Below are 18,653 nucleotides of genomic sequence, written 5' to 3'. Positions count from 1 at the left end.
GACGAATCACTCGATTCAACCGGCTCGTGCTTTATTGTTTGCTGTGCAGGTCCTATGCCGTGCGGCGCGCGGCGGTTTCGGCGTACGCGGCGCTCTGCGCGATGCTGTGCTCTCACGAAGCGCCCGGGGGCCTGCCGGACGGGTTCGTCGCCTGGGCGCTGCCGCTCCTGGGGGACCCCTCCTCAGCTGCTCTCGTCGCCGAGGGGCTCCGGGATCTCCTGGCCACCGGGGACGTGGCCCCGGTCGAGAGGTTCGTGCCTCCTCTCCTTGCCGCCTGCCGTGACGTGCTAGAGGATGAGCGGACGTCCCTCGCCGTGCTCCTGTGTCTGCTCAGCCTGCTTGTGCTGGTTGCCGCCAAGTTCCCCCACTGCTTCCGTCCACAGTTTGTTGATATCATGGACCTGCTTCTTGGGTGGGCATTTGTGCCGGACCTAGCTGACGCCGATCGCAGCATGATCATTGATAGTTTTCCGCAGTTTCAGTGGCATTGGCTTGGGAATTTGCAGTTCTCACTTGGATTGCTGCCCAAGTTCTTGGCCGATATGGAGGTGCTTGTGCATGATCCCAACCTTGCAGCCAGCCATAATTCTGGGAGACTTCGTCCGCTGTTTGCTTGCTTCTCTACTGTACTGCAGATTATGGCTTCTGGTGTGGCTGAGCGAAATAACCTAAGGGAACTTGTAGCTGGGCCTCTGGAAGGTTTAGCTCCTCAGCTTTTAAGGTGTGCATCAGTGATAGCCTCTAACCTTGGCTGGTCTGAGAGAATGGAAGAAGCATCCAAATGCTTGGTCTTGCTTGCAGAGATTCTGCAGGAAAGGTTTGCTGAATTTTATGTCCATTTTGTGGATGTGTTGGCCCAGAGCTTGGAAGTTGCCTCCTCAGCACAGTTGGTGGCAGCACTTAAGACGAACCTGCAAGTTCTACCACTGCAAAATTTGGGGCTCCGTGCAGCTTCTGTTGGAGCTTTGCTTGACTTCAGTTCAATTTTATCCAAGTTACGTCTTCATCCAAACCACACCGTGGTTGCAAACTCAGCAGCTACTTACCTTTTTTGCTTACAGCATGGATCGGAAGATGTAGTTGATCAAGCAATTGCATCATTGATGAATGAGTTGGAGCTTATAAAATCTCTGCTTGAGGAAGGACATGTAAGTTACCCTGATATCCATAGTCTCTCTTTAGAATCTAACAGTGAAAGGAAAAACAAGTCAAACTCAGGTGTACATTGTTGGGCACAGTATTCAGAGGATCAGTTGCTTTCCCTAATGAAATTTGATCTCAAGATTCTTCTGGTGACGATTGCACTGGATACCAAAAAGAGAAATGAGAGAACAACTAACTTGATATCATTCATCTCAGAGAAGCTTGACCCATTCGGTGCCCCTTTCCATAATTTCCTTGAGATGCAGCTTCAGATTTTCTCTACACTACACAAACTGAGCAACATGGAACTCTCAAGCAATATGCCAGCATCTGAACCATTTGAAAGAGGCTCTGGAGGTTGTGAAACACAGCCGGTTGTGGCAGAAAAGAAGATTTCTTGTGAATGTAAAAAGAAGTTTGTGCATAAATATGGCAAATACATAGTTCAGGGCCTTAATGCATCATCATCCTTGACACTGAAATTAGAGGCTCTAGATTGGATAGGTTCATTTGAAAAATTGATCCATGGATTGGAGAGGGATGTGGATAAGCTCAGTTTCTCTTATGATGTCATCTGGGATGCTACCCTTACGAATGGTATCCTTTTTGCTCTCTTGGATTGTGCATATGATAGGGAGCCTAAAGTAAGGCGCCATGTTGCAATAACCTTGGAGTTACTATTTCTGGGAAGGCTCATCAATCCCATGAATTTCTATGTTGTCACTCAGGTTCTGCTAGACAAGCTTAGTGATCCAGATAGTAATGTAAAGGATGCATTCTTAAGGTTATTTTCAATCACCTTGCCTACCACAACATATGCATTTGGCTTGTTTGCAGACAAGCATAATTATCTTAATTCCTCAGATATTGCTAACATGTCCAACCATTGCATGAACTGGAGGCATGTGCTTGCTGTGAAACAACAGCCTAGGAAACTCCACTGGCAGCAGCTTGTTTCTGTTTTGAGTTACCTTTCTCTCAGATTGAAGTTACCTCTTTCGTCTTGGGTGCAACGGCTGGTCTTTAGTTACCGTGGGAAGAAAGATATGCTTTCTGGTCAAACTGATATGTTTGGAGATGCTGATGGGAACGAACTCCCCAAAGGTCCTGGTGTTGACAGAAATACTATTGATAGAATATACTCAGTAAATAATCATGCTGCTGTTTGGTGGGGAATTCATGAAGCTGCCCGTCACTGCATTAACCTTCGGCTTCGAACTCATCTAGGTGGTCCCACTCAGACATTTGCAGCTCTAGAACGCATGCTTTTGGATGTAACAAATGTATTGACGCTGGAAGCTAAGGAAGGTGAAGGAAGGTATATAGGGCCAGCTGACATTTGCTTATTGCCAATGCGTCTTCTATTGGATTTTGTTGAGGCATTGAAAAAATATGCTTACAATGCATATGAAGGTTCCTTTGTTCTATCACCCCCACCAAAAGCAAGTTTCGTGTTTTTCCATGCAAACAAAAGAGTTTGTGAAGAGTGGTTTTCACGAATTTGTGATCCAATGTTGAATGCAGGATTAGCTATGCATTGTAGTGATGCAGTCATTCACTACTGTTCACTGCGGCTGGTAGATCTTAGAAACCTGGCTGCATCATCCCTCAGAGGCAACAGTCACACAGGAGGGGCTACTGAAAGTTATCATGCCTTTAGAGAGAGGTTTGAAGCAGATGTTCTGAAGGTCCTCCGGCATGCTTCCCTGGCACTCTGCAGATGTCATGAAACAGATGCCTTAGTTGGACTTCAGAAGTGGGCTGCATCAACATTCTACTCTTACTTTGAGCAAGATAATCAACTAGTTCGGGGCGTACCTGATCACGACAATCACTTCTCCTGGATATCAGGACTGATCTATCAATCCCAGGGGCAGTATGAAAAGGCTGCTGCACATTATTCACATCTACTGCAGTCGGAGGAAGCCCTTACCTCCATGAAATCTGATGGCATTCAGTACATCATAGAGCGTGTTATCGAGTGCTACACATCCCTTTCAGATTGGAAATGCTTAGAGAGTTGGCTTGCTGAGTTACAAGTGCTCCGTGCTGTACACGCCGGCAAACCTTATTCAGGTGCTCTAACAAGTGCTGGCAATGAACTTAATGCTATTCATGCAATGGCATGCTTTGATGAGGGGGACTTTCATTCAGCTTGGGGTTATCTTGACCTGACTCCGAAAAGCAGCAGTGAGCTCACCCTTGATCCCAAGGTCGCACTTGAGAGAAGTGAACTTATGCTTTTGCATGGAATGCTGCAATCTAATAGCAAGTTAGAGGGCGTAAAAGTGGAGCTTGATAAGGCTAAATTGATGTTGGATGAAGCACTCTCTGTTGTCCCACTCAATGGATTGCCTGAAGCTGCTGCTTGCGCTGGCCAGCTTCATTGCATATTTGCATTCGAAGAAGCCTCGGGGTTGACCTGCGGAAATGGACCTAATCAATCGCAATCAATAATGGATTTTTTACTGAAAGCACTGCATGATCCTGTCGATAAAATGCATCAAGATTGCAGCATGTGGCTAAAGGTCTTCAAAGTGTACCGTTATACACAGCCATCTTCTTTATCCACTCTTCTTCTCTGTCAGAAGCTTACAAGTCTTTCTAGAAAGCAGGGCAACTTTATGTTGGCTACTCGTTTAAACCAGTACCTCATAGATCATCCTTTGAAGGCGTCTGATGAGATGGACAAGGAAATACTTGAATTGAACATTAAGTATGAAGGCGCCTTGCTGAAACATGAAAAGGGAAATAATGAAGAGGCTTTATCTGATCTGTGGTCACTGGTCCGTGCTAGCATTCTGTCTACAGTTAGTTGTTCACCTGGCATTGGCACTTCACATTCACTAGTTGCTAGGGCTTGTTTGAAACTCTCAACCTGGATGGAGCAAGAGAACTCAACTCCTACTTTTAATTCAATCATTCCAAAGGTAATAAAAGATTTCAGCGATTCTGATGGGTTTCAAGAGAAACTTCTATCTGGTGATAGTGTGTCTGTTTCGACTTTGGATTATCATGCACTTGCTCAAGAAATCATAGGCACTGCTCGGAAGATATCCTGGCAACTTTGCCCTAGCATGGGTAAGGCTTGGCTTGCTTATGCATCCTGGTGCTTTGCTCATGCCAGTTATTCTCTGTCTGGAACCGATTCAAATTTGCAGAATTCACTGTCCCCTGTTCTTCAGTCTGAACTCTCCCCGGATAGATATCACTTGACAGATGACGAGAAATCTGAGGTGGGGGAAATAATCAGAAGTATCTGTGCTGATAAACATGCAAATCATGTGGGTTGTGAATACCCAGTGACACCAGGGCATTACAATTCTGCACCAGAATACCCCATATCTTTACTTATGGAACAGGCAATTAGTTTGATAGAAACTGCAGCTGGAGCACCAGGCTTTGAGGCCCGTGAAGGTGATGATCCCTCTGCAGTTCTAGCATCAGAGCTAGTGGTTCTTTGTAAATGTGATTCTGGAAAGGACACTGCACCTTTGATTGGCAAGCTTACTGAAATATGGCGGTCTTTAAGGAAAAGGAGGGTATCACTCTTCGGGCATGCGGCACATGCTTATTTTCAGTACCTTTCTCATTCATCTACTGAGCTTCAATCTTCATATCACCATGATGCTTTGAAAGGGAAAACAAGAAGCTACACTATGCGTGCGATGCTGTATCTCCTTCACATAATGTTGAACTATGGGGTGGAACTGAAGGAAACACTTGAAAGTGGGCTTTCAACGGTTCCTTTATTGCCATGGCAGGTACGTCATGATAGTGTCCTATATTCTATAATTTTGGGTGTACGATAATATTTACCGCATAATTATGTGCTTTGGAAATATGCAGGAGATTATACCTCAACTTTTTGCACGCTTGAGTTCCCACCCTGAGAAGATAGTAAGGGAACTTTTGGAGAGCATATTGCTGAAGCTAGGAAAGCTATCTCCCTGTTCTATTGTATATCCTACATTGGTTGATATCAGTGCTTGTGAAGGAGAACCCTCTGAGGAGCTTCAGCGCATATCGGACTTTCTGGTATTTTACCTTACATATTAGACTATGGTTATCTGCTTTAGTCTATAAGCGGTTATTCCAATTAGTGTTATTTGGAACCTCTGTTTTCCATAGGTTAAGCTATACCCCAATTTAGTTAAAGATGTTAAGCTTGCAATTGAGGAGCTAGGTATGATTACTGTTCTTTGGGAGGAACAATGGCTCAGCACATTACAAGATCTCCATTCAGGTAAGCTTCCCTTCCCCTCTTGCTGTGCTGATGAATCAACTAGGAGGCGGCTTTGATTAAAAACTTAGATACCTACATAGGACTTAGTTTAAGGTTCAGCTCTGCTTGACACCGCTGTGCTTTCCCTCACAATCCAGTCAGTCTCTACCAACTAGAGTAATATGTTTTTTGATTTCTGACTTGAAAAGGATGTTATTGGTTAGGTGATATAATTGGTAAAATACAGTCGATTTTAAAAGGTGTCTGCAACATGAAAGCACCCTAACGTTTGTTTATTACAAATTTTGTATGTTTTATTCTATGCTTTGGGGAATTACATGTTCTTTTTAGTGTTGTATGTGTTGGTCCCTCGGCTGCCCTGCACAGGTAAGCAGTAAGCTTACCAACACACTCACTCACTATGGCTAGAGGTAGAAGATATTGAGAATAGCTCACACACACAGCACAAGCCCATCGCTGGCCGAAAGCTCTGCTTCTGGATGTGGCAAACTGAACTGCCCTTTTGCATTGCCTTAGGTGTGATATATATACAAGTGCTAGTACCTCTACCAGGTACATAGTTGTTGGTGAGTACACCAACTACCTACTCCTAAGGTACACCAACTACTCCTAGTACTAGTAGTACAAAGCTTAGATCAGCCCACTACCAAGACATGGCTGATGTAATAGCTACCAACTAATGTACTAGAGGTGGCCTATTGCCATACTGCTACAGCAGTAGTGACTGGACAGCCGAGCTGACCAAATGCCAACTCTGCTGCAGCAAGAGAGAGAGATCAGTAGCAGATTATGTCTTACAGCATACTACACATGACAAGTTAACTAGGTTCCAGACTTTCCAGTGCCATGAAAGGATGAAACTCGCTGCATATATGCGTTAGGATTGATGGTGCCCCTGGAATGTTTATGATTTTATGACTTGTGAGATACTTCAGTTTGAGCTTGCTATACTGTAAAAGCAATTGCTTGTATGCAAATGAAAAAAAATCTTGTTGAAGCATAGAGCGCCCCACCCCCCCCACCCCAACACACACACACACACAAATATACAGGAGAGCTGTGTATCATTGCATTAACAAGAAGAAACAAGAACTCCCAAGTACAAAAACACCCCCAAAGACCGACACACCAAGGTTGCAGCCCACACGCACGGGCACCACACACTTAGCACCTTAACAAATTACAAACGTGCCAGATAAAAAAGTATGCAGTTACTGCTGCTCAAAACAACAATACTGTTAAAGGATTTGCTTATATGCAAATGAAATTTCTTGTCACTGGGAGTAGAGTAGTTCATCTGTAAGTTCAGCTGGAAGCATATTGTCCAGCTGCTGTTGCATAAAACAATTTACATGTAGAAATGATTTGTATCTAGCCTTCTGTATATCTGTACTAACCTGTCTTCTGGTCCTCAAGGACTAGATGACTATATATTTCGGCCATGTAAAGTTGTAAACTACACTTCATGAGGACAGATGCAGATGCTAATATTGTCCAAATTTCTATTTAAATGCAGATGTTTTGAGGAGAATCAATATACTTAAAGACGAAGCTGCAAGGGTTGCTGCAAATTCTACACTGAGTTCAGCAGAAAAGAACAAGATCAATGCTGCAAAATATTCTGCTGTTATGACTCCAATAGTTGTAGCCTTGGAACGCCGTCTGGCGTCTACATCTCGTGAACCAAAGACACCCCACGAAATGTGGTTCCATAAAGAATACAATGCTAAGCTGAAATCTGCAGTCACAACCCTTAAGACACCCCCTGGATCTCCAGCAGCATTAGGAGAGATTTGGCAACCTTTTGATTCAATTGCTGCTTCTTTAGCCACGCATCAAAGAAAGTCATGCGTAATGTTAAGTGAAATTGCTCCGCAGCTAGCTGTTTTGTCAACCTCTGACATTCCAATGCCTGGTTTTGAGAAGAAGATACTTGGTTCCTCAGAATCCTTTTCTGGAAACCATGACACTGTAACTGTATCTTCCTTCTGCAAAGAAGTGACAATACTTTCAACAAAGACAAGGCCTAAGAAGCTCATCTTGCAAGGATCAGATGGTCAGAGGTACACTTACCTTCTCAAGGGTCGGGAAGATTTACGCCTTGATTCACGGATAATGCAGTTGTTGGAGGCAATAAATAGCTTGTTGTATTCGTCTTCTAACACTCGAAGTCGAAATATCACATTACGGTTCTATTCCGTTACACCAGTTAGTGGACTAGCTGGACTGATCCAGTGGGTGGAAAATGTAAGCAGCATATACAATGTGTACAAATCATGGCAAAAGCGCTCACAGTTGGCACAGGCACAGGCAGAGGCACAGCTATCTTCAGTTAGCACTGGTAACATTCACAACCCTGTTGCACCTGTTCCCCGTCCAAGTGACATGTTCTATGGGAAGATTATACCAGCACTGAAAGAAAAAGGGATAAAAAGGGTAGTCTCACGAAGAGATTGGCCACTAGACGTTAAAAGAAAAGTTCTATTGGAGCTTATGAATGAGACTCCGAAACAGATTCTGTGGCAAGAAATGTGGTGTGCAAGCGAAGGGTTCAGAAACTTTAACTCCAAAGTAAATAGGTATGTGGAAGCATGGCACCTTTATTTTGAACACAGAATTTACATTATCCACCACCACTTACTCTTTGCCACTGTTAGGGGGGCAGCAGCTCAACACCCTGACCCTCCTGGGAAAAGATTGTGTATTTTTTCCTCGGCTACTAGTTGTCACTTTCTCAAAGAATGAGTAGGCTGTTAGTTGTTGGTATTCTGGGAAATCATTCCCGCATTAGGCATAGGAGACATACTCCTTCCGTTCACAAATACTTTTCACATTTGACTTTAGCCTTCGATGTATATCTTTGACCACTAATTTCTTCGAGAATATATTCTTAAAATCCTTCACACCTATAAGATCCTGCAGTATTTTTCAGTGCAATTACACACATAACTTACATGTTTTCAAGCTAAATTTATTTTTTATAAAGGTTTAATTAAATCTTGTCCAAAACGACATGTTTTTGTCACTGGAGGGAATATATAATTATATATTAAATTGAATTTCTGCTTTAGTTGACTGTTGCACTCTTAAACCTTAATGAGTAAAGAAGGGAGATTTGCAAAAATGGGACTTGAAACATCGGTCGTTTGCAGATTTGACACTGGATCCACATTCATAGACACAGATGGACCCACTTGTCATCCACCCGAGTGTCAACATAATCGAGGAGTCAATTTTTCGAGTGTCATTTTTGCAAATAGTTGAAAGAAAAAGATGTTTACTCTTTTCTTGGAAGAAAGAAAGAGGAGAATTTGCTGAACTAAATGGTTGCAAATCCCTAGTCCTTAGTATTTGGTATTTGGGCCTTCCGTGGAAGCTGAGGTGAAGACAGTCTTCCCAGTTTTGTGCTACTTTGTCATTTATTTGATTCTACTAGCGTTGACAAGAGTTTGATGTGTGTGCAGTGCAGGACATCTTCATTATTTAAAATTTAAAACTCATGTTAATTTTAGGAACTCTGGTTAAGAATTTTGTGTGTAGAAGACCCTGTTTGGATCCATTAGAGCTAACAGTTAGCTGCTAATAATTAGCTCCTTTGGATCCAAATGGGTCTAGCTAATTGTTAGTTGAACACCCAACTAACAACTATCTCACTAGTTGGACCAAACCAGCTAATAGCAACTAATAGTTAGCTAGCTAGCTAATATCAGCTATGAGCTATTAGCTAGCTAACTATTTTTTTCCTCGAACAACGCAGGAGAGCTGCGTGTCATCTCATTAAGAAGAGAAATAATACAAAGGAGAGACAAGAGTAGTGCACGGGAGAGAAACTCCTGAGCTAGCTAACTATTAGCAGCTAATGAATCCAAACAGGGCCTAAGTAACTTTGTGATGTAATGCTTGCCATGCAATGATGTATTTTAATACATATGGTAACTAAATTTAAAGAAGGTCAACAATGCATTTTAAGTAAGGTCAACAATGCATTGATGAACAAATTATTGGTTACTCATTTGTTCAACATAATGCAGGTTACCAAAGAGTGCTATGATAGCCCTTCTTTCTTCATGATTTTAATAATTTAATGGCTGATAACTAAATTTGCTGTTGACGATTGCTTAACTATGAATCATTTTCTCATTGCAGATTCTCCAGCAGCGTAGCAGCCATGAGCATAGTTGGCCATATACTGGGTCTTGGAGATAGACATTTGGACAACATTCTTATGGATTTCAGCAATGGGGATGTAGTTCATATTGATTACAACATATGCTTTGATAAAGGGAAGAGGTTGAAGATTCCAGAAATTGTTCCATTCCGTCTCACTCAAACTATTGAATCAGCTTTAGGATTGACTGGCGTGGAAGGTGTTTTTAGAGTTACGTGTGAGGAAGTTATGGATGTCCTCTTGAAGAACAAAGATATCATTTTGATGTTGTTGGAAGTATTTATTTGGGATCCATTGATTGAGTGGACACGTGGAAATATCCAAGATGAAGCAGGAATTGCCGGTGAAGAGAAGAAAGGAATGGAATTAGCAGTTAGTTTGAGCTTGTTCTCTTCTAGAATTCAAGAAATCCGTGTTCCTTTGCAGGTAACTGTTATCTATTCGAGTTGGAAAGTTTCTCTGCATCTATCATTTGTGATTAATTTAACAGGGAGGTGCTACTAAACACACGCTTCATTGTGGAAAATCTGCACTCTTATTGTATTTACTAAGCAAAACTTCTTCCCAGAAATATACACCGTTTTAGAATTTGAGTGGTCAGGCTTTAGCTTTGACTGCTTAGATTTATTAGTTTTTTAACATGAGGTTGCACTTTTAAATTGTTATTTGTCATCAGAAGTACTTCCAAACATGTTTTTCCCTTTACCAACATATTACTATGAATAATTTAATTTTGGTGGCCAAAGTTGCTTACTGAAGATGACGGCATACCGTTCGATATAGAAAATTTGTATTTATGAATGATTGAAGCAAATGTAGGGACACTATCAAATTAGCTAACTGATGTTGTATGCATGGTTATAGCCAAACTTTCTTGTTTAATTTGTTCCTAAGAAATATATAGTTGGTTATTGGTGCATGATTAATAATTGTTTCATTATCTATCATTGGTTCCGATAAGGTTGTAGGAATGAAATGGATGATATAGCCTCTCTGATTCCATCTTTCACACACTAGTACATATACGCCATGATTACTGTTTCAGGATTGAGGCCCATTTTGTGATGTTGCCTGTCCTGAACTATAAGTTATTTGTATTATTATTGTCACTATCTGATTGAACGTTTTCCTTTTCCCAGGAGCACAAGGATCTTTTCTTAACTAATTTGCCAGCTACAGTATCTTCTCTAAAGGTATTCTTTACAATTTTGTTAGTCACATATTAAGTATTTCAAATAAAATATTTTTAATCTCCTGCTAACTTTTACTACGTGCAGAAATTCTTGGATATTTTAGATCAGTATGAAGCTGCATTGGCTATATTTTATCATGCTGAGAAAGAGAGATCAAGTGTTTTGCAGCATGAAATGTCGGCTAAGTCAGTTCTAGCTGATGCTACATCAGTTGCTGAGAAATCTCGCACTTCATTTGAAATTCATGCTCACGAGTTAGCAGAAGCAAAAGCTGCCGCAGTTGATGAAGCTAACAAGCTTGCAATATGGGTGGAAAAACATGCACTGGTTCTTGAGGCTATACGGGAGAACTCTGTTGCGTGCGTTGAGTCATGCATGCAATTGAATTGTAAGGACGAGGCATTGAGCCTTATTTCAGCCGTCCTAGAATCAGGAGTCCCACTTACAGTTGTACCAGAACCAACAAGAGCACAGTGCTCGGAATTGGATAGGGAGGTTTCTCAATTATTATCTGAGTTACAGGGTGGACTTTCCTCTGCTTTAGACTCACTTGGTGAATATTCTTTAGTCTTGAAGCAAGTTCTTCCAGTTAATTACATCACAACCAGTCCGATCACTAGTTGGGCGCAAGTCTTGCAGCAATCTGTAAGGAGTACATCGCAAGATATGCTTTCCCTTGCCAAAAGGCAGGCTGCAGAAGTCATTGCTAAGGTTCAAGGTGAAGGCATTAATCTAGTGCAACAAAGATATAGGGATCTCTTAAATCAAATGGAAAGTTATGTTTCATGTGTGGAAAGACTTGCAAGGGAGTGTTCTGAACGGATGAATTCTATTGGGTTGAATAATGAAGTGCAATCCAAAGAGCGGATACTTTCTGCATTCATGAACTCTGTTCAATTTCCTTCACAAAAGAAGGATGGCGATAATACTCATTTGTCGCATTCAGGAAGTCCTCAGCAGGGTGAGATCGAAACTCCAGCCAAGGGTGATGTACAAGAGACAAGAAGCAAGGTGCTCTCTATTCTTGGGATTGCTGTGGGTCAGTTATATAGTGATATTAGAGCCAAAGTGTCTGAGCTCTCAACTAAGGCTATTGGAAAAGCTAAATTTAGGACAGATGATTCTGGTCTTGAAGCTGATGCTGGAATGGGCTTGCAAGTTTTCGAACAACACATAGAAAAATGTGCATTAATCTCTGGAGTTGTTGATGAAGTGCATGAAGTTATTGGGAAAACCTTAGCTGAAACAAATGCTGCTTATGCAAAGCCCAGTCCTAGGCACTGGGCTTCTACTTTTCAGGCCGCTTTGCACTCAAGTATCAACTTGATTGAACAAACGACTGAAGCTTTTCTTCCAGAATTTATCAGATCAGTTGTTCCACATAAATCAGAGGTAAAGGAAACCATCAGGTCAATTTCTGAGGTACGTGGTTCTGTTGATAATGCTCTAGGGAAGCTGATTGAGGTAGAACTCGAGAGAACATCTCTTACTGAATTGGAACAGAACTACTCTGTGAAAGTTGGCAGAATTACTGAACAGCAAATAGCTCTTGAAGAAGCTGCTGCAAGAGGTAGAGAACATCTATCATGGGAAGAAGCAGAGGAGCTAGCTTCACAGGAGGAAATCTGTAGGGCACAATTGGAACAACTACATGAAACATGGAGCCAGAAAGATATGCGTATTTTGTCACTTATGAAAGTAGAAGACAGTGTCATGAATTCATTGCTTTCTTCTAAACAGTACGTCTCATCTTTGGTGGATCATGATCAGGAAAGTGAGTTTCATTTTAGACAAATTAAGGCCCTCCTTTCAATCTTGACAAAGACCTTTGCTGACCTGGAAGCACTTGACCGTATGCTATCATCATCTGGCATGTTCCCTCACATAGATAATCCCATTTCCAATGTTAAAGATGCTTTGTCTTTGGGTTCTTCATTGTCTGATGTGGTGTGGCCTTTAGCTGGCATATTGAAGGATCATGCTTTTTTCGTTTGGGAACTCAATCTTCTTGATTCAGTTCTTGATTTATGCGTGCGTGAGATTTCATCTTCTCTTGAGCATAGTATTAGTGCTAATCAACTTTACATGACTCTTAAAAAGAAGCTTGCGATCCATGTGGAAAAACAAGTTTTCCGGTATGTTACAGAAAGGATTGCTCCTGCGCTCATCTTAAAGTTAGATGAAGAAATTAGTGTTTTACTGCAGCTGAGTCAAGGAATAAGAGAATCAGATCAGCCTAAAAGAGATTCTGCTGCCGTTGGAAGGGTTGCATTAATGCTTGAGGAGTATTGTAATGCTCATGAAACAGCTAGAGCTGCCCACACTGCAGTTTCGTTAATGAAAAGGCAATTAAATGAACTCACTGAGGCTCTGTGCAAAATCATTTTGGAAATAGTTCAGGTTGAATGGCTACATGATATTTCATCGCCTCATGCACAGAAGGCAAAGGTTTTGTCACAAAATATTCTTAGTGATGATAAGTTCATCTCTTTGATTTTAAATTTGAGCAGAAGCAACTTGTTAGATAAGATCCAATCTTCGGTCTCATTAGTAAAAAGGTCAATTGAATTCCTGCAAGCTTGTGAAAGCATTTCTGTTTCGGCTGAAGGACAACTTGAGAGAGCAATGGGATGGGCCTGTGCTGGACCAAATACTTCCAGTGCAGGTGGTTCAATGGCAAAGGGTTCAGGAATCCCCCCCGAATTTCATGGTCATCTATTAAAAAGAAAGAAATTGCTTCGAGTGGTTCAAAAAGAGGCATCTGATCTTGTTCAACTTTGCACCTCTGTTTTAGAGTTTGAAGCATCCAGAGATGGACTTTACTTCGTTCCTGAGGATAAAGCTTCTGAACAATCTACGGACAAAGGCAGGGCCTGGCAGCAAACTTTCTTGAATCTCCTGGCACGTCTAGATGCAGCATATCATTCTTTTACATGTAAGTTGACTATTCGTCCTTTCATATTTCCATTAAAGTTATGCTCGATGCTGTCCATGTGCGCATGGGTATATCCAAATTTCTGTGGAGATTGTTCTGCCCCACTCAATTAATCAAGATGGATAGTTTAGTCTTTCTCTAAAAAGCTGCATCTGCTGAAGATAGCCTGTTGGTTTCTTGTGGTTTGTGGTGTTAATTGTGCTGATGTGCTAGTGTATAGGCTGTGGTTGCTTGTTTGTACCATAACTTGTGTTTATTTTTGTTACTTTTTCAGTTATGCTCTATAGTACTCAGCTACACAACTACCACTAAACAAAATATATGGGCATCTCCAGAATCTGAAAGTTTTGCACACTTCTTCCATTATGGTTCCTCTTGTTATGCTACATAAGTTTCTCCTGTTTCATAATAGTTTACTTATGTTACAAACAGGCGCAGAACAAGAATGGAAACTTGGCCAGCTCAGCCTGGAAGCTGCTGGAAAAGGCTTGTTTTCAGCAAACAACCAGGTTTCAGTAGTCTCTGTGAAAGCAAATTCTGCTTTAGGTATGCCACTCCTACTTATGAAGTTGTTGCTTTGTTTCTTTTTATCATCCAATGTGGGAACTTGTAAGATATATTCCCTGTATTTATTATCATTGTATAATAGATTGGTATCTTTTGCCAGCTAATCTGCATGATGCTCTTGTTGCTATGTATGAACATGCTTGTGAAGCAAGTGCATTGCTATCTGGATTCAAACATGTATCACAGGACCGCACTGCTTTGACTTCTGAATGTGGTTCCTTGCTCGAGGAGGTACATAAACAAATATCATTTTGATGGAACTTTTTGTTTTGAGTTTTATGGTTGCATAAGAGTTAGTCAGGACAATTGTGTGAATTGGGCTCTGGAAGTCTGCAAATGGTTTGTAACTACATTGACCTTGAATTGAGAAATTATTATTATTTAGCTCGATGTTTGCTATTGCTGAATCGTATATGCACTTCTATGATGAATTTTAACTCTTCAACTATGATGAACTAGAGGTTTCATATCTGGTGGTCTGTTTTATGTAGTCACACTCTGTTATGGTGGGGAACGTCTACAAGAGGAGGGACAAATCTAGTGGCTGACGCATGCGCGGGAGTCGCCGTGCGCGGTCACCACGGCGTCGGTTGGTCAAGTCCGAGTTTCAGGGAGCCTAGTTGAGTCAAGGAGATTTGGTTAGCTAAGTTTGTTAGGAAATCAAGGGGATTTGTTAGCAAGTAATAATCGTCATATGTAAGGACTATAAGAGTCCAAAACCAAGTTAAGGAAAAGCAGCCCAGGATTGAGATTGCATCTCCCTTGGGCGCCTGGTGGTGTCTCTCTCGTCTCACTGTTCATCGTCTCCCCATTGTCGCCGAGGTCGATCTCGATCACGGCGCCGACTCGCCGCGAACCCACGCGCCCCCGCATAGCCATCGATCCTCCTTACTTCCTCCGCAGTAAGGCACGCCGTAACAACCTGGTATCAGCCTTCATGGTGACGTCTGGGCATGTCTCGGCGACGGTGACGCCATCCACCGGGGTGCCCTCCTCCGTGGTGCCTACGTCCGGTGTGTCGCTGCCGCTCGTTCACACTACACCACCCGCTCCACCGCCCACCCTCGCCTCCATCGCAGACTCGCTCGCCTCGCTCACCACCGCCTTCAACAATGTGCAGCTGCAGATGACCGCCATCAATCATCAACTAGCGGATCAAAGCAGCCGCCTGACGGCCCTCGATGGCCGCCCGGCGTTTCCCCAATTTGGCATGCCGGGTTTCGCCGGCGTTCCAAAGCTCCCAGTCACCTCGATGCCGGTGATCACGGACGTCACTCCAAGCGCGGGCGACTCCTCTTCGTCGGTGTTCCCCTCCCTGCCCCTGACATCGGCAGGGCTGCCCGAGTCGCAACCGGCGACGGCGCCGCCGCCCACGGGAGTTCCGCTGCATCAGATCCAATTCCCTCGATCCCCTTCGCAAATCCCCAACCATAATTACGGATCGGTCGGGCAGACCCTGCCCCTGCCGGCCTTGGCCCACATGGCATCGTCCCAGCCATACCCCCCGCAGGCTCCGGCATGGGAGGCCGCCGGCGTTCCCAAGTACAACAAGATCTCGTTCGAGACCTACGACGGCCAGGAGGATCCGCTGGGATGGCTCAACAAGTGTGAGCAATTTTTTCGCGGCCAGCTCACCCGCGAGGTTGACAAGGTTTGGCTGGCGTCCTACCACCTTAAAGGGGTTGCCCAGCAATGGTACCTTGTCCTGGAGCAAGACATCGGCCAGCCGTCCTGGCCAGACTTCCGTCGCTATGTCCACCAGCGCTTCGGGCCCGCCATTGGCACGAACCACCTCGCCGAATTGGCGCGGCTGCCGTTCGGATCCTCCGTGGACTCCTACATGGAGGCGTTCCAAGCCCGCGCGGCGCACGCCGGCGAACTCACCACGCTCCAGAAGGCTAAGCTGTTCACCGGTGGGCTGCCGACATACATCCGCGTCGACGTGGAGCTCATGGAGCCGAGGGATCTACAGCACGCCATGCGCCTGGCCCGTGCCTATGAGCGGCGCAACATCCATTTGCGACCCGCGTTTCCCCCGTCACGCCCGGCACGCCGCGCGGGAGGCGTTCCAGCTCTCCCGGCGCCAGAGGGCTACGGCGGCGCACCCACCAAGCCGACGACCGCCGTGAACACCTTCAAGCGACTCTCGCCAGAGGAGATGGCCGAGCGCCGTAAGTTGGGCCTTTGCTATAACTGTGATGAACCATATGTCCGGGGCCACAAATGCGCCCGGTTATTCTATTTGGAAGCGCAGGACTACATCGTCGAGGAGCCCGACGATGACGACGAGGGCGACAGCCCCCCCCAGCTGACGCAACGGAGCCGTTCGACCCCGAGAAGCCCATGATTTCGTTGTCAGCGATCACGGGAATCTGTGCACCAGCCACCATGCAGCTACGCGTCCACTGCGGCGGACAGGTCCTCGTCGCGTTGCTGGACTCGGGCTCCACCCACAACTTCATCAGTGGGGCTGCCGCGCGCCGAACCGGCCTCGCGTTCGGGGACAGCAAGGGTGCACACGTCGTGGTCGCCAATGGCGACCGCGTCGCCTGCCGTGTCCTGGCCCGTCGCCTGCCCATCCAGGTTGGGGGGGAGGAGTTCTACATCGACTGTTACTCCATCTCTCTCGACGCATATGACATGGTGCTGGGCATCTCATGGCTCAGCACGCTGGGCCCCATCCTGTGGGACTTCGAGGGCCGCCGCATGGCTTTCCACCGCCGTGGACGCCGCGTGCTGTGGACAGGGGTGGGCGCGCCCACCGAGATACCCGCACTGCCACGTCACCTCCACTCGCTCGTGGCCGCCAAGGAGTCAGAGGACGACCTGCTGGAGCGGCTCCTGGCATCCTTCGACGATGTTTTCGCACCGCCAACCGGGCTACCACCGGCCCGACCATGCGATCACCGGATCCACCTCAAGGTGGGCACGGACCCGGTCGCCGTCCGACCGTACCGCTACCCGCAGCTCCAGAAGGATGAATTGGAGCGCCAATGCGAGGAGATGCTGCGCCAGGGCACGATTCGCCCCAGCACATCGCCCTTCTCGGCGCCCGTCCTCCTCGTCAAGAAGCACGACAGATCATGGCGCTTCTGTGTTGATTATCGGGCGCTCAACTCGGCCACGGTGAAAGACAAGTTCCCGATTCCCGTCATTGAGGAGTTACTGGACGAGCTCCATGGCGCCAAATTTTTCTCCAAGCTAGACCTTCGCTCGGGCTATCACCAAGTCCGCGTGCACGTCGACGACGTGACCAAGACGGCGTTCCGCACGCACCACGGCCATTTTGAATTTTTGGTCATGCCGTTCGGCTTGTCTAATGCGCCGTCAACATTTCAAGCTCTCATGAACCTGGTGCTCAAGCCGTTCCTGCGCCGCTGCGTCCTCGTCTTCTTCGACGACATCCTTATCTACAGTTCATCCTGGACCGAACACCTGCTGCAGCTTCGCGCCGTCCTCGACGTTCTTCGCGCACACGGGCTGCACCTGAAGAGGTCCAAGTGTACCTTTGCATCATCGACCGTCCAGTACCTCGGCCACGTCATATCACAAGAGGGGGTCGCCATGGATGCCACTAAGGTGGCCGCGGTGCAGTCATGGCCGCCACCGCGTTCTGCCCGGGGACTGCGCGGGTTTCTCGGACTCGCCGGTTATTATCGACGCTTCATCCGCGAGTACGGCTCCATAGCGGCGCCTCTCACTAGCCTGCTGAGGAAGGACGCATTTCAATGGTCGATAGCGGCGGACACGGCGTTCGCCGCCCTGAAGAAGGCGCTCTCCGAGGCGCCCGTCCTGCACTTGCCCAACTTCGACTGCGCCTTTTGCGTTGATTGCGACGCGTCAGGGTCGGGCTTTGGGGCTGTTCTACATCAAGGCGATGGCCCTGTCGCGTTCTTCAGCAGGCCGTTCGCGGCGCGCCACCTCAAAGTCGCGGCCTATGAGCGGGAGTTGATCGGCTTGGCGCAGGCGGTGCGGCACTGGCGTCCCTACCTCTGGGGCCGCGCTTTCGTCGTCCGGACAGATCACTACGCGCTCAAGTTCCTGCTCGATCAACGGCTCTCGACAATCCCCCAACACCATTGGATCAGTAAGTTGATCGGCTATGATTTTTCGGTGGAGTACAGGCCGGGCCGCTTCAACGTCGTCGCGGACGCTCTTTCCAGGCGCGACGGCGAGACATCCTTGCTGGCCGCACTCCCTGCCGCTGAACCAGCGCTGGCCGCGGTGTCCACCCCCACGTTCCAGCTCTTCCAGGACTTGCGTAGCGAGCTGGCAGCCTCGCCCGAGCTCCAGACGCTATGCACCGACGTGGAGGCCGGAGCACGCGGCGTCGACTGGGTCCTACACGACGGGCTCCTGATTTACAAGGGGAAGGTCTTCGTCCCCAACACCTCCCCACTG

General features: G+C 45.8%; 1 protein-coding gene across 5 annotated transcripts in view; it reads left to right on the top strand.

Moving 5' to 3' along the window:
* LOC136518851 (uncharacterized) overlaps positions 1-18,653 on the top strand; it is a 31,164-nt gene that overhangs the window by 380 nt on the left and 12,131 nt on the right. For 4 of the 5 annotated variants that reach the window (XR_010774631.1, XR_010774632.1, XR_010774629.1 and 1 more), the window contains exons 2-10: positions 50-4,907; positions 4,993-5,181; positions 5,275-5,389; positions 6,906-7,968; positions 9,536-9,983; positions 10,697-10,750; positions 10,835-13,685; positions 14,118-14,231; positions 14,353-14,483. Coding sequence is in view for 2 of the 5 variants with exons in the window: in XM_066512533.1 (XP_066368630.1) it covers positions 50-4,907; positions 4,993-5,181; positions 5,275-5,389; positions 6,906-7,968; positions 9,536-9,983; positions 10,697-10,750; positions 10,835-13,685; positions 14,118-14,231; positions 14,353-14,483 (9,823 nt within the window). In the remaining 3 variants the exon portion in view is untranslated. Of the gene's footprint in view, positions 1-49; positions 4,908-4,992; positions 5,182-5,274; positions 5,390-6,905; positions 7,969-9,535; positions 9,984-10,696; positions 10,751-10,834; positions 13,686-14,117; positions 14,232-14,352; positions 14,484-14,743; positions 16,751-18,653 lie in introns of those variants that run through there. The other variant, XM_066512548.1, reaches the window with a different exon arrangement.

Source organism: Miscanthus floridulus, chromosome 2, assembly GCF_019320115.1.
Source record: "Miscanthus floridulus cultivar M001 chromosome 2, ASM1932011v1, whole genome shotgun sequence".
NCBI classification, from domain to species: Eukaryota; Viridiplantae; Streptophyta; class Magnoliopsida; order Poales; family Poaceae; genus Miscanthus; species Miscanthus floridulus.
Note: the sequence above shows the minus strand (reverse complement) of the source record. Positions and strands in the feature narration are given on the sequence as shown.